At 47.1% G+C, this 15948-nt stretch overlaps 1 protein-coding gene across 10 annotated transcripts in view; it reads left to right on the top strand.

Annotated features, from left to right (window-relative positions):
* The window catches only part of FAM222B (family with sequence similarity 222 member B), a 111065-nt gene that overhangs the window by 89596 nt on the left and 5521 nt on the right, over positions 1 to 15948 (top strand). For 9 of the 10 annotated variants that reach the window (XM_003912520.3, XM_009189981.3, XM_009189980.3 and 6 more), the window contains one exon: positions 7008 to 7129. In XM_003912520.3, coding sequence (XP_003912569.1) covers positions 7048 to 7129 — 82 coding nt within the window. In that variant the 5' untranslated portion in view covers positions 7008 to 7047. Of the gene's footprint in view, positions 1 to 7007; positions 7130 to 15229; positions 15459 to 15948 lie in introns of all 10 variants that reach the window. The other variant, XM_021928869.2, reaches the window with a different exon arrangement.

Below are 15948 nucleotides of genomic sequence, written 5' to 3'. Positions count from 1 at the left end.
TTGAGACCGAGTTTTGCTCTTATTGCCCAGGCTGGAGTGCAATGGTGTGATATAAACTTATGGCAACCTCCACCTCCCAGGTTCAAGCAATTCTCCTGTCTCAGCCTGTCAAGTAGCTGGGATTACAGGCACCCACCACCATGCCCATCTAATTTTTTGTATTTTTTTAGTAGAGACAGGGTTTCACCATGTTGGCCAGACTGGTCCTGAACTCCTGACCTCAGGTAATCCACCCGTCTTGGCCTCCCAAAGTGCTGGGCCTCCCAAAGTGCTGGGCATGAGCCACCGTACCTGCCGTGCATCCCAGAATTCTTAAAGCAAGGGTCACAAATTATGGGCTGTAATCTTAGCAGTTGGTTTGATGCCAGTGAGAGCTCTAGAGTATTCTAGACTTGCTGGAAGTTTCTTCTTGGGACTGTAACCACGGAGGACTCCAAGCTCTGTTTCTTACTGGTTCACTCCCTCCTGCCCAAACCAAAAGTTGACTTTCTGGAGTCTTTACTGAATTCACCTCTTATCTTTACTTCTTTGTTTGCTATCAGTAAATTCATTAATGCCTCTTTGCCATAGTTTAGCTGTTTTTTCTTTTGTTTTGAGACAGAGTCTCGCTCTGTCACCCAGGCTGGAGTGCAATGGTGTGATCTCAGCTCACTGCAGCCTCCGCCTCCCCAGTTCAAGCGATTCTCCTGCCTCAGCCTCCCGAGTAGCTGGGACTATAGGCACCCACCGCCACGCCCAGCTAATTTTTATATTTTTAGTAGAGACGGGGTTTCGCCATATTGGCCAGGCTGGTCTCGAACTCCTGACCTTGTGATCTGCCCATCTCGGCCTCCATAGTGCTGGGATTACAGACGTGAGCCACTGCACATGGCCCTAGTTGGTTTAATTCTCTCTGTTCTTTCTATTGAAATCCAAAGGTGTGGTTTGAGGGGCAATATGTTACAGGTCACCTCTTAGGATCCACATCCCCTACTCACCTTTTGGTTGCAGGTATCAGGATTTAATAGATAAATGAGGTTGAAGTAATCATTCAAACATTGGCTTCTTCTGGATTCATAAAGTTCCCCGAAGGAGGAGAAAAAAAGACAAAGATTGTTTATTTCCAAAAAATACAGGAAAAAAAATGCTATCTGCAAGACCACTGAGTGAATGTGTTTTTGTATCCCCATCATCAGAATATCAGCTATGCAGATGTGAATGTTTCTTAAGGTTGAGGTTTTTGGTTTATCAGTGATTTTTTTCCCCTTATTTTAAAATTATTTATAGAAATAATATACATACCAAAGTATAAAGACAAAAAATTGCCCCAGATAGTAGTGGCTGTTCATGTTTTTTATGTTTTAGAGTATTTCTTTCCAGTCCTTTTTTAAAGCTGGTGAGGAGGGGAGGTTTTTTTTCTTTTTCTTTTTCTTTTTTGAGACGGAGTCTGGCTCTGTCGCCGAAGCTGGAGTTGCAGTGGCCGCATCTCGGCTCACTGCAAGCTCCGCCCCTCGGGTTTACGCCATTCTCCTGTCTCGGCCTCCGGAGTAGCTGGGACTACAGGCGCCCCCGCCACCTCGCCCAGCTAGTTATTTTTGTATTTTTTAGTAGAGACAGGGTTTCACCATGTTAGCCAGGATGGTCTCGATCTCCTGACCTCGTGATCCACCCGTCTGGGCCTCCCGAAGTGCTGGGATTACAGGCTTAAGCCACTGCGCCCGGCCTTTTTTCTTTTTTAGACATAGTCTCGCACTGTTTCCCCGGCTGGAGTACAGTGGCACAATCTCAGCTCAGTGCAAACTCCGCCTCCCAGGTTCAAGCGATTCTCCTGCCTCAGCCTCGTGAGTAGCTAGGATTACAGGTGCCCACCACCATGCCCAGCTAATTTTTTGTATTTTCAGTAGAGACGGGGGTTTCACTATGTTGGCCAGGCTGGTCTCGAACTCCTGACCTTGTTATCCGCCTGCCTTGGCCTCCCAAAGTGCTGGGATTACAGGCTTGAGCCACCATGCCCGGCCAGTGTTGTTGTTTTATATATGTTGTAAAATACTAAATATATGGTTTTCCTCTTGCTCTTGTTCACTTAACATTGATATACACATAAAGGTGAAAATAAGACTAATGATACTCTACCTTCCTCAGTTATTCCTGTAGGTGAGTATCAGCTTCCAAAATCATAAAAGGTAATATTCCAGAGACTGCAGTGTATGATTGAGGCCAACTGCAGAGTCTAAGAAAGCACCGTCTTATTTAGTGTTCTGAGTTTTCCTGTTATTTTATAAAGCCTTCTATATGCTGTCTGACCATGGATTTAGCAGTCTTTTCATTTACCTATCTGTCTCTTAGAAGGCCAAGATGGGACTTTTACTAGCTAGGGAGCATGATTGCACCCTCTCCTTTAAAACAAACAAACAAATATATATATATATATCTCAATCAAATCGCCTCTTTTTTTTTTTTTTTGAGACGGAGTCTCGCTCTGTCGCCCAGGCTGGAGTGCAGTGGCCGGATCTCAGCTCACTGCAAGCTCCGCTTCCCGGGTTTACGCCATTCTCCTGCCTCAGCCTCCCGAGTAGCTGGGACTACAGGCGCCCGCCACCTCGCCCGGCTAGTTTTTTGTATTTTTTAGTGGAGACGGGGTTTCACCGTGTTAGCCAGGATGGTCTCGATCTCCTGCCCTCGTGATCCACCTGTCTTGGCTTCCGAAAGTGCTGGGATTACAGGCTTGAACCACCGTACCCGGCCCAAATTGCCTCTTAATCATAGACGTTGTGAACCTTAGAACCTACTGAATGTACTATTCAAAATGGAAACTGATATGGCCTGGCACTTTGGCTCACGCCTGTAATCCCAGCACTTTGGGAGGCCGAGGTGGGCGGATCACTTGAGGCCAGGAGTTCAAGACCAGCCTGGCCAACATGGTGAAACCCCGTCTCTACTAAAAATACAAAAGTTAGGGCCGGGCGTGGTGGCTTGCACCTGTTATCCCAGCACTTTGGGAGGCCGAGGCGGGCGGATCACGAGGTCACAAGATTGAGACTATCCTGGCTAACATGGTGAAACCCATCTCTACTAAAAATACAAAAAATTAGCCGGGCATGGTGGCATGCGCCTGTAGTCTGAGCTACTCGGGAGGCTGAGGCAGGAGAATGGCGTGAACCCGGGAGGCGGAGCTTGCAGTGAGCCAGATCGCATCACTCTACTCCAGCCTGGGCGAGAGAGCAAGACTCTGTGTCAAAAAAAAAAAAAAAAATAGCTGTGCATGGTGGTGCATACCTGTAATCCCTGCTACTTGGGAGGCTGAGGCAGGAGAATCGCTCGAACATGGGAGGTGGAAGTTGCAGTGAGCCAAGATGGCACCACTGCACTCCAGCCTGGGTGATAGGCTGTCTTAAAAAAAAGGAAACTGATAGAGCCTGGAGGTGAAGAGTGAGCACAGGCTTTGGGAAAAGTCAAATCTGGGTTTCAGTCCTGGGCTCTGCCATCATTAATAGATTAATGACATATATAGATTAAATGACAACTTCAGAAAATTACTAACAATCTCTCTTTTATATGGTCAACAGTTATTTATGGAGAGCCTAGTAAGTGTTAGTAGTTGCTGCTTTTCTAGATATAATAATGAACAAAATGAACCAAGGGTCTGTTCTTACAGAGTTTATATCCTGGTAGAGTGGAGAGAGATGGTCGTAAAACAGGTGGTAGTAAAACAGGTGGTAATGACGGTGGTAAAAACTGAGGGAAATAGAGGAGTTAGCAACAGGAAGGACCACGTGCCTGGGGTTAATTGTGTGGGAGGAATTGTTGAGTTCAGGGTCTCAGGATAGATTTTAAAAGAAAAAAATGAGGGAAATAAGGATACTGCTTTAGACATGGAGGTCAAAGAAGCCCTCCCCTTAGGAAGTGACATTCAAGCAGAAACCTGAATGAAGTGAGGGAGCTAGAAAGACAAGTAGACGTCTGGGGCAAGAACATTCCAGGCAGAGGGAATGGTAAGGACAAAGTCCTGAAGGTAGTGTGTTTGGCTCATTGAAGGAGCTGCAGGGAGACCATGGTGGCTGGAAGTAAGTCAGCAAGAGAGGGCAGGGTAGGTCAGAAGGTGAGGTCAGAGAACCAGTAGTAGTAGATCATGGAGGGCCTTGGGGTCCATGTTAGCATTTTGTATTTTATTCTGAGATGGAAAGTCATTAGAGATATTTGAGCTGCTCTGACTTCCAGTTAAAATAATTGACCAGGCGCGGTGGCTCACGTCTGTAATCCCAGCATTTTGGGAGGCCAAGGCGAGTGGATCACGAGGTCAACCATCCTGGCCAACAGGGTGAAACCCTGTCTGTACTAAAAATACAAAAATTAGCCGGGCGTGGTGGCACACGCTTGTAGTCCCAACTACTCAGGAGGCTGAGGCAGGAGAATGGCTTGAATCCGGGAGGCGGAGGTTGCAGTGAGCTGAGATTGCGCCATTGCACTCCAGGCTGGCAACAGAGCGAGACTCCATCTCAAAAAAAAAAAAAAAAAAAAAAAAGAATTAACGTTGCTGAATAGAGAATAGATTGGGTGATAAAGGGTAAGCGTGGAACTGACCATTTAGAAGGCTAATAGTAATCCCAGCTAGAGATGATGAGATGACGGGTGAAGTTTGTTACCTATTTCCAAGAAGGCTTGGGAGACTCAATTAAGAAAACATCACCAAAGCCCCTCATACAGCCCATTTCACAGTTTTAGCTCCCAGTACTTGTTAATTCCCTTCCTTTCCTTGTAGTTTGCCTTCAGCTGTATTAGGACCTTAAGGGAGAAGTTATTATGTAAAGATCAGCATCCACAAGGGAAGGGATTGTGAGCAGTACTTCAGTCCCTTGATCCCAACAGAAGTCTTTTTTTTTTTTTTTTTTGAGACAGAGTTTCACTCTTGTGTCCTGGGCTGGAGTACAATGGCGCAGCCTCTGCTCACTGCAACCTCTGCCCTCCGGGTTCAAGCAGTTCTCCTGCCTCAGCCTCCTGAGTAGCTGGGATTACAGGCATGCGCCACCACACCCAGCTAATTTTGTATTTTTAGTAGAGACAGGGTTTCACCACGTTGGCCAGGCTGGTCTCAAACTCCTGACCTCAGGTAATCTGCCCACTTTGGCCTCCCAAAGTGCTGGGATTATAGGTGTGAGCCACCGCGCCTGGCCAAGACTTTTTTTTTCTTGCACTGAAGTTGGCTCACTGTGTACATTCCGTTTCCCACTCACCAGAGACCTTAAAAAGACTGAAGCTGTGCCAGAACTCTTGGACAGCTCTGTTCTCATTAAGGCATTCAATCTTCCGTTCTTTCTGCAGTTGCTATCTTAGACACAATTTGAGCAGCCTCTTTTATAAAGTATCTTTTCAGCTACCTGGTCTTGGAAGCTGGAGCCCTCTGATACTCATCATGACAAGGTAGTTTAATATACCTGAGAGAGCCCTCTAAAGAAAATAAAGAGGTTTCTGTCGTCTTTTTTTAACTTTTGAGCTTTTCCCCCACTCCTTTTTTGCTGGGATCTAAAGCCATAATTTGCCACCTTGATTTCTGAAATATGGGAAAAGAAGTTCATGTACTTATTTAGGAAAATCGTATTTCTGTTACATAAGGAGCTTGCATTGTTGACAGGGCTTCTTTCGCTGCAGAAGGCCCCATCAGTGTCTGCTTGCTTGGGCTGTGTATGTCTTGGTTGGCAAACATCACTAATGAAACTTATGCCGTCTTGACGTGTCAGGATCGCCTGCACAAAGAGAGCTGCTGGCAGCCTGTCATCTCCTTGCTTTAGTCTGGGAGCAATGCATTTCTTTTGATGGGTGGGGGGCTAGTTCATGAGGTCTAACTGCGTGACAGGCAAATAGGAAGGGTGAATCTCCAGAAATTTGCAAACAGAATTTGTTTTAACAGTGGTTAATTGTGCCTCCTAGGATGCTTTCCTCCTCCTTCCATTTAAAAGTGAGTTTGGCCGGGCGCGGTGGCTCATGACTGTAATCACAGCACTTTGGGAGGCTGAGGTGGGCGGACCACCTGAGGTCAGGAGTTTGAGACCAGCCTCACCAACATGGTGAAACCCCATCTCTACTAAAAATACAAAAAGTGGCTGGGCATGGTGGCATGTGCCTGTAATCCCAGCTACTGGAGGGGCTGAGGGACGAGAATCGCTTGAACCCAGGAGTCAAGGATTGCAGTGAGCTGAAATTGCGCCACTGCACTCCAGCCTAGGGGACAGCAAGACTCTGTCTCAAAAAATAAATAAATAAATAAATAAAAGTAAGTTCACGGCCGGGTGTGGTGGCTCACGCCTGTAATCCCAGCACTTTGGGAGGCCGAGGTGGGTGGATCAGCTGAGGTCAGGAGTTCAAGACCAGCCTGGCCAACATGGTGAAACCCCATCTCTACTACAAATACAAAGAAATTATCTGGGTGTGGTGGCAGGCGCTTTTAATCCCAGCTACTCGGGAGGCTGAGGCAGGAGAATTGCTTGAACCCGGGAGGCAGAGGTTGCAGTGAGCCAAGATCGTGCCATTGCACTCCAGCCTGGGCAACAAGAGTAAAACTCCATCTCAAAAAATTAAATAAAATAAAAGTGGGTTCATATTACTGGCTCACAAGTCAGACATTGGGTACTTTTGCAATCATATACTGTGCTGTTTCTGAAAATGGCTGGCTGGTCTCCAACCAGGGCTATAAATGGGCTGGCAGAGCCAGGCCCTATGAGGGCCCACTCTCTTCAGGAATACTGAGACATTACAAATGCACCTGTACTTTCCAGTTGTATGAACAGGTACTTTCCAGTTTTATTTCTCCCACCCATACATCTGTGGTAACTGAAAAATCATTTTAACCATAGTGATATTTGACAGCAAGTTGTCACAGATAAAGATGTAAGTATATTTTCAACTAACACACTGCTAATTAAATTGCTTTATCTGTCTAAACTTGGGCCTCCTGCTACTCATATCCAGTGTTCCTAGTGTCTTCTTCAAATGAGTTGCCTTGTGTTTCATGACCTTGTTTTTGTTCATTACAGTGTGAGCCACTGCCCCATGTTGTGTTGATGCCGGTCTGCCATGCTAGCCTGTCTACCAGGGCCAGGTGACCTGTCCTTTCAGCTTCTTTCTCACACGCAGATGAACACTGGACTTCAGAAATGTAAGTAATCTGGATCCTAGGGAAGCATGTGTGATTCTTTGTTTTTGTCTCTATGTTTGGGCTGTCCCTGAAGCACATCTGGAGTTCATTGACCTTGAATTTTGACATTCTTTTTTTTTTTTTTTTTTTTTAAAGACTATGTCTTGGCCGGGCGCGGTGGCTCAAGCCTGTAATCCCAGCACTTTGGGAGGCCGAGACGGGCGGATCACGAGGTCAGGAGATCGAGACCATCCTGGCTAACAAGGTGAAACCCCGTCTCTACTAAAAAATACAAAAAACTAGCCGGGCGAAGTGGCAGGCGCCTGTGGTCCCAGCTACTTGGGAGGTTGAGGCCGGAGAATGGCGTGAACCCGGGAGGCGGAGCTTGCAGTGAGCTGAGATCCGGCCACCGCACTCCAGCCTGGGCGACAGAGCCAGACTCAGTCTCAAAAAAAAAAAAAAAAAAAAAGACTATGTCTTGCTCTTGTCACCCAGGCTGGAGTGCAATGACGCGATCTTGATCAGCTCTCTGCCACCTCTCCCTCCCAGGTTCAAGCAATTCTCCTGCCTCAGCCTCCCGAGTAGCTGGGATTACAGGTGCCCACCACCATGCCTGGCTAATTTTTGTATTTTTAGTAGAGACGGGGTTTCACCATATTGGCCAGGCTGGTCTCAAACTCCAGATCTCAGGTGATCCCCCTAACTTGGCCTCCCAAAGTGCTGAGCCACTGTGTCCAGCCAGTAGGGGTCTGCTCTAAATTCTGTAATTCCCCGATATATATCAATTTTAATTGTTGCTGATAGCTTTCTGTTGAACAACAAAACCATAAAGAGCTTCAGAGGAAATATATATATATATCACCCTTTAAAAAGGTGTTTCAGTTTGAACCTTCATGGAGAATTTCATGAAAACTCACAGTCCAGATTACTTACTATATCTCTGAAATAAACTATGCTATTCTCTTGTTTCAAACTCTCTGAGTACAGTCTGCCATGGAGACAGACAGTTCCCTTTGGCTTTGCTGCCTACCTTCTGAGCCAGTATGACTTTAGTTCACAGGAAGTAAAGGAGCTTTTGCCCTCAGAAGAGATGGAGAGCTGGCTTTCTCAGTCTCTCTGGGCATTTTCCTGATAATACACTTTCCAGAAGATTGAGCCTTTAAAATCTGTTATGATTCTTGTCTTAACTTGCTGGAATTGGGGTTTTATACTTCATATTTTCCCAGACTCCTTCCTACCTTCTCTCCCTGTAATACATGATCTGCAAGGAAAAGAGTCTATTCTTGGCACATTACCATGTATAGTATCTTCAGGTGTAAAAACAGCCCTAAATTTGGAGTAGACCTTCCATTTAGAGCACAAAGGAGAAATCAGTGAGGCAGCTAGGCTTCCCTTTGATAGAAAAGGTGGCTCAGCACCTTAACTGAGTCCCTTATGACAGGGGCTAACAAACTTTCTCTGTAAAGCCTAGATAGCCAATAATTTTAGCTTTGTGGGCCATGTGGTCTGTTGCATCTACTCAACTCTGGCGTTGTAGGGCAAAGGCAGCCACAGACAATAAACAAATGAGGGTGTCTGTGTTCCAATGAAACTTTTTTTTTTTTTTTTTTTTTTTTTTGAGGCGGAGTCTCGCTCTGTCGCCCAGGCTGGAGTGCAGTGGCGCGATCTCGGCTCACTGCAAGCTCCACCTCCCGGGTTTACGCCATTCTCCTGCCTCAGCCTCCCGAGTAGCTGGGACTACAGGCGCCGCCACCACGCCCGGCTAATTTTTTGTATTTTTAGTAGAGACGGGGTTTCACCATGTTAGCCAGGATGGTCTCGATCTCCTGACCTCGTGATCCGCCCGCCTCGGCCTCCCAAAGTGCTGGGATTACAGGCTTGAGCCACCGCGCCCGGCCTCCAATGAAACTTTTTACAAAAAAAACAGCAAATGGAGCAGGCACACAGGCTGTCGTTTGCCAGCCCCTGCCCTGTGAAATCATCATCAGAAGTTAAAAATGGTCCAGCCTTTGGACTTCATTTCTTTGAGGGAGCATAAGACTCAGAGCCTGGCTAGTTCTGAAATTTGGCCAGTGAATCCAGCTCTATGTAATAGCTGAAGGTGGTAGTCCTCCTTCTACAGTTGCCTGACACAGTAAAGCAAGCTCTGCTATAGCTTTCTCAACCCAGCCTTTATCTTTTTTTTTTTTTTTTTGAGACGGAGTCTCACTCTGTCACCCATTCTGGAGTGCAGTAGTGCAATCTCGGCTCACTGCAAGCTCCGCCTCGCGGGTTCATGCCATTCTCCTGCCTCAGCCTCCCGAATAGCTGGGACTACAGGTGCCTGCCACCACGCCCAGCTAATTTTTTTTGTATTTTTAGTAGAGACGGGGTTTCACCATGTTAACCAGGATGGTCTCGATCTCCTGACCTCGTGATCTGCCCGCCTCGGCCTCCCAAAGTGCTGCGATTACAGGTGTGAGCCACTGCGCCTGGCCCCCTTTATCTTAATAAGTGATGATTGGGTGATAAAGGTGTTATGTTATACTCCCTAGCCGTCCAAGTCAGCATCCTAACTGCATTGTGCCTGTTTCTGGGCTTCTGGGGACATAACTGGAGAGGGAACATACTTAGAGGCATGCAATAAGGTGACAAAGAGAAGCTTGCTTTTTTCTAGGTTCCTTAACGCACTCTGACAGCTTTACCCAAAACTACGATATCAAGGGAAAAGCTATTTGGAGGACAGGCAAATTGGCAGCTTTATCTTGGTGTTCACTTTATTTTATTACTTATTCTTTTGTGGTTTTTTTGAGGTAGAGTTTTGCTTTGTTGCCTAGGCTGGAGTGCAATGGCGTGATCTCAGCTCAACGCAACCTCTGCCTCCTGGGTTCAAGCGATTCTCTGCCTCAGCCTCCCGAGTAGCTGGGATTACAGGCATGCACTACCATGCCCAGCTAATTTTGTATTTTTAGTAGAGACAGGGTTTCTTCATGTTGATCAGGCTGGTCTCGAACTCGCGACTTTAGGTGATCCACCTGCCTTGGCCTCCGAAAGTGCTGGGATTACAGGCATGAGTCACCACACCCAGCCCACTTTATTTTATTTTATTTATTTATTTGAGGTGGAGTTTTGCTCTTGTCGCCCAGGCTGGAGTGCAGTGGTGCCATCTTGGCTTACTGCAACCTCCGCCTCCCGAGTTCAAGTGATTTTCCTGCCTCAGCTTCCTAAGTAGTAGCTGGGATTATAGGCATGTGTTACCATGCCTGGCTAATTTTTGTATTTTTGGTAGAGATGGGGTTTCACCATGCTGGCCAGGCTGGTCTTGAACTCCCATCCTGTGTTACAGGCATTACTGCACCTCGGTGACTCATGGCTGTAACCCTGGCACTTTGGGAGGCCAAGGTGGGCAGATACCCTGAGGTCGGGACTTTGAGAGCAGCCTGGCCAACATGGTGAAACCTCGTCTCTACTAAAAATACAAAAATTAGCCAGGCGTGGTGGTAGGCGCCAGTAATCCCAGCTACTTGGGAGGCTGAGGTGGGAGAATCACTAGAACTCAGGAGGCAGAGGCAGGAGAATCTCTAGAACCCAGGAGGCAGAGGTTGTAGTGAGCTGAGATCTTGCCATTGCACTCCAGCCTAAGCGACACAGCAAGACTCCATTTCAAAAAAACTAAAAAAAGGCTGGAAGTGGTGGCTTATGCCTGTAATCCCAGCACTTTGGGAGGCCGAGGCAGGCGGATCACAAGGTCAGGAGATCGAGACCATCCTGGCTAACACGGTGAAACCCTGTCTCTACTAAAAATACAAAAAATTAGCTGGGCGTGGTGGCGGGCATCTGTAGTCCCAGCTACTCGGGAGGCTGAGGCAGGAGAATGGCGTGAACCCGGGAGGCGGAGCTTGCAGTGAGCCGAGATCACGCCACTGCACTCCAGCCTGGGCGACACAGCGAGACTTGGTCTCAAAAACAAAACAAAACAAAACAAAAAATTAGCCAGGCATGGTGGCAGGAGCCTGTAGTCCTAACTATTCAGGAGGCTGAGGCAGGAGAATTGCCTGAACCGGGAGGCAGAGGTTGCAGTGAGCCAAGATCGTGCTACTGCACTCCAGCCTGGGCAACAGAGGGAGATTCCCATCTCAAAAAACAAACAAACAAAAAATGTTTTATGATTCTGCTATCAGCCTTTCTCTCCTGTCCATCCTCAGGATGGTCTTATAAGTTGCTAGGAACACAAAGTGTGGTGTCTGGTGGAGTGGGATGGGTACAGGTGTTTATAGTTTAATGTGCTTTATAACATAAATACAGTCAGCATGAGGCAGGATTGGTGGTCCGGGGTCAGGAGAAGAGAAATGTGGCTTCTTGCCCCAGCACTGTAAGTCATCTGGCTAAATGGCTTTTACCCAGGCTTCAGCTGCCATACGTTCAGAATCACAGGGTTGATCCCTTATAGCTTTTTCTGTTCTCCTCTTCCTTTTCTATGTGTGTAGGAGACAGTAATGTTCTTCCTAACCCAGATTTGTGATTTGCCAGAGGGCTGGCTGGATGAATTAAAGAATATCTTGGCTTGGGGTTAGGTTAGTTGGTGTCAGAAGGATGGCCTCCTACAGCTTTTCTAGATCATATATTCCATGATGTCACTTCCTTGGAGAGTCCTTAGCCATTTTGAAACTTTGTACTCGGAAGTTTTGTTTTTCTCTGATCCATCTTCCCCCAGTGCCTCAGAAAATGAGTGATTTTGAAATTTTTTCTTTTTTCTCTTTTTTTTTTTGAGATGGAGTCTCGCTCTTTCGCCCAGGCTAGAGTGCAGTGGCACGATCTTGGCTCATTGCAAGCTGCTTCTCCTGGGTTCACGCCATTCTCCTGCCTCAGCCTCCCGAGTAGGTGAGATTACAGACACCCACCACCACGCCCGGCTAATTTTGTTTTTGTGATTTTAGTAGAGACAGGGTTTCACCATGTTAGCCAGGATGGCCTCGATCTCCTGACCTCGTGATCTGCCCACCTCGGCCTCCCAAAGTGTTGGGATTGGCCGGGCGCAGTGCTCAAGCCTGTAATCCCAGCACTTTGGGAGGCCGAGATGGGTGGATCACGAGGTCAGGAGATCGAGACCGTCCTGGCTAACACGGTGAAACCCCATCTCTACTAAAAAAAATACAAAAAACTAGCCGGGCGAGGTGGCGGGCCCCTGTAGTCCCAGCTACTCAGGAGACTGAGGCAAGAGAATGGCGTAAACCCAGGAGGCGGAGCGTGCAGTGAGCTGAGATCCGGCCACTGCACTCCAGCCCGGGCGACAGAGCGAGACTCCGTGTCAAACAAAAACAAAAAAACAAAAACAAAGTGTTGGGATTACAGGCATGAACCACAGCGCCCGGCTGGAGTTTCACTCTTGTTGCGCAGGCTGGAGTGCAATGGTGCGATCTCGACTCACCGCAACCTCTGCCTCCGGGGTTCAGACGATTCTCCTGCCTCAGCCTTCTGGAGTAGCTGGGATTACAGGCAAGCGCCACCACGCCTGGCTAATTTTGTATTTTTAGTAGAGAAGGGGTTTCTTCATGTTGGTCAGGCTGGTCTTGAACTCCCAGTCTCAGGTAATCCGCCCACCTCGGCCTCCCAAAGTGCTGGGATTACAGGCGTGAGCCACCGCGCCTGGGCATTTTTTTTTTTTTTTTTTTTTTTTTTGAGATGGAGTCTCCCTTTCTTGCCCAGACTGGAGTGCAGTGCACAATCTTGGCTCACTACAACCTCCACCTCCTGGATTCAAGCAGTTCTTCTGCCTCAGTCTCTTGAGTAGCTCGGACTACAGGCATGCGCCACCAGAAAGGTTTTCTTTCTTAATCCTCGGCCTCTGCTCTGTATTTCTCCTTCTCAGGATCACAATATAATAATGGCTCTCTAAATATTTACTGTTTGAATGGCTGAAATGATAAAAGGTCCTTGGTCTTTAAGCCATCTTTAGATAACAACTTTGACCTCCATCCATGGCAGAGCACTGGGGCTCTGGGGACAAATGCCAAAATTTCCTTCTTTTACTGCTTCTTTATATGCATATCTGCCTCCTAGTGGAGGGACCTTTAAATGGCAGATTGACCCAATGACTGGATAAACTCATAGAAATAATAGCTAACATTTGTCAAGCTGCTACCATGTGCCAGGCACTATATTGAATGTTTTCACATACGTTCTCACTCATTCCTCAAAAATTCCGTATGGAAGACTCTCTTGTCTTTGTCACAAGGATAAGGCATAGAGGGTTTGTCACTTGCCAGTGCCACATGACTGTCCTGTGACTGGCCCGTACTCAGCTCAGACTACAAAATCTGTGTTTCAAATACATTGCCTGTGCCTCTCTGCCTACAGATAGAGGTTCCTGCTACCTATGTTACCTATGCCCTCTGACCTTCAAAATAGAAGGATGAACAGAGAGGTCTCCATTGGGAGGACTGGATTTCAGGCAGAAAATTTCCTCCAGTCCATCCTGGAATAGACAGCAGTGCTTTCTGTTACATTTAACTCTCAGGCTGAAGGCCAGGGTGTCCTGCAGTTGGGGCTTCCTTAGTCAGTTTTCTTTGTGTTGCCTGTGGTCATACTCAGCCACATCTGCTATCCTTGAATAATAACTATTGACCATCATAGTTCCTGTTCACATAGCATTTTCATTGAAATGAAAATGCTCATTTAGTGAAAATGTTCACTGACTCTCTTGATCTTAGTAATTCTGTGAAGTAGGAGAGCAGAATTCATCCCTGTTGATAATTGAGGAATGACAGGCTCTCAGTATGGGCAGATGATGAAGCTAATACTTGAATACAGGTTTCTCTAACCCTTTACAAACTACAGATTTCCTATTCCCTACATTGTCTATGTCTCTATTAATGACACTATTGGTACAAGCTATTTAAGTAAGTTGCTTACAAAGCTGTGGTATCTGTGTTGACTGTGTAGTTATGGAAATACATTACAGAAGAAAATAAGTAGTCAGGGTGCCTGTGTGGGGACTGTGATAAGTGTTGAGAAAACTTTTTTTTTTTTTGAGATGGAGTCTTGCTTGCTCTGTCGCCCAGGCTGGAGTGCAGTGGCTTGATCTCAGCTCCCTGCTGCAAGCTCCGCCTCCCGGGTTCAGGCCATTCTCCTGCCTCAGCCTCCCAAGTAGCTGGAACTATAGACACCCACCACCACACCTGGCTAATTTTTTTGTTTGTTTTTGGATTTTTTGTAGAGACAGGGTTTCACTGTGTTAGCCAGGATGGTCTCGATCTCCTGACCTCATGATCTGCCCGCCTCAGCCTCCCAAAGTGCTGGGATTACAGGCGTGAGCCACCGCGCCCGGCCTTTTTTTTTTTTTTTTTAAGATGGAGTCTTACTCTGTCGCCCAGGTTGGAGTGCAGTGGTGCCATCTTGGCTCACTGCAACCCCCGCCTCCTGGGTTTAAGCAATTCTCTGCCTCAGCCTCCTGAGTAGCTGGGATTACAGGCGCCTGCCACCATGCCTGGCTAATTTTTTGTATTTTTTTTAGTAGAGATGAGGTTTCTCCATCTTGGCCAGGCTGGTCTTGAACTCCTGACCTCGTGATCCACCCACCTCAGCCTCTTACAGTGCTGGGATTACAGGTGTGGCTCACACATCTCAGCCACCATGCCCAGCTGAGAAAACCTTTCTTTTTTTTTTTTTTGACATGGAGTCTCGCTCTGTCACCCAGGCTGGAGTGCAGTGGCACAATCTTGGCTCACTGCAACCTCCACCTACCAGGTTCAAGCAATTCTCCTGCCTCAGCCTCCCAAGTAGCTGGGACTACAGGCGCACTCCACCATCTGCAGCTAATTTTTTGTATTTTTAGTAGAGACGGGGTTTCACCATGCTGGGCAGGGTGGTCTTGAACTCCTGACCTCGTGATCCACCCACTTTGGCCTCCCAAAGTGCTGGGATTACAGGCTTGAGCCACCGTGCCCAGCGGAAAACTGTTATTTTTAAGGGTTAGGCTTAAGTCTGGTATGTGAGGTAGATGGTGCTGTATTCCCAGAATGATACCCCTTTTTTGTTCAATACACTGTACTCATCTTTGGGGTTCTTCCTTAACAAAGCTACTGCAGCCTTGTGGCCACCCTCCCTACCCTCATTTCACTTTATTTCTGAATCATTTGACAGCCCTCTTCACCACTGTCAGTATCAGTGGAGACAGGACAAAGAAAACTAATCAATGTGGATAAGTGCCCCTTCCATACTCCTGCATGAGGCCAAGCTTCCCCCTTGTCTCTGCTAGAAAAAAACTGAGCTCAGAGTTGGTACTAACTTGGAACAAAGGGACTCTTCTATTCATCAAGGTACTATACGACTTCTACTTGGATTTCAAGGAGAGAAGCCCACCAGCATGAAGGTGGGTTAGGTTTAAAGCACTGTGCTAGGAGTATCATATGAGATTTTGACCAATAAGACAGATAGGTACAGTGGTTGACCAAGGCAGCTTCTATTGGAATTCTGGTGTCTTGAGTTTAGGGACTTTCTCTTAACCAGTGATCCCAGACTTTTTTTGCCAGTATTTGAAAGCATAGACCTGTTTTGGGGGCTGGGGATGCCTGGCCCTTTTTGCTCAGATCTGCTTGTGAGCATGGGCCCAAATCTCTCTGCCCTTCCTGACTTAAGCTTTCTTTTCCTGCTTTCCAGAGCAGGAGTTTCTAAGCTGTTGCTAACCAGCATTATCACCAAACAAAGGCAGCTGTACCCATTTTCCTTCTAATACCCTCATTAGCCTACCTCTGTTCTAGGTAATGCCCAGTGACATGACTTTGAATGGGGTCTCCTTTGGGCCAAGGCCACCTGAGGCCACAAGCTGGGCATTCAGTCAGATTAGTCGTTGGCATATCCTC

Source organism: Papio anubis, chromosome 17 (genome assembly GCF_008728515.1).
Source record: "Papio anubis isolate 15944 chromosome 17, Panubis1.0, whole genome shotgun sequence".
NCBI classification, from domain to species: Eukaryota; Metazoa; Chordata; class Mammalia; order Primates; family Cercopithecidae; genus Papio; species Papio anubis.
Note: the sequence above shows the minus strand (reverse complement) of the source record. Positions and strands in the feature narration are given on the sequence as shown.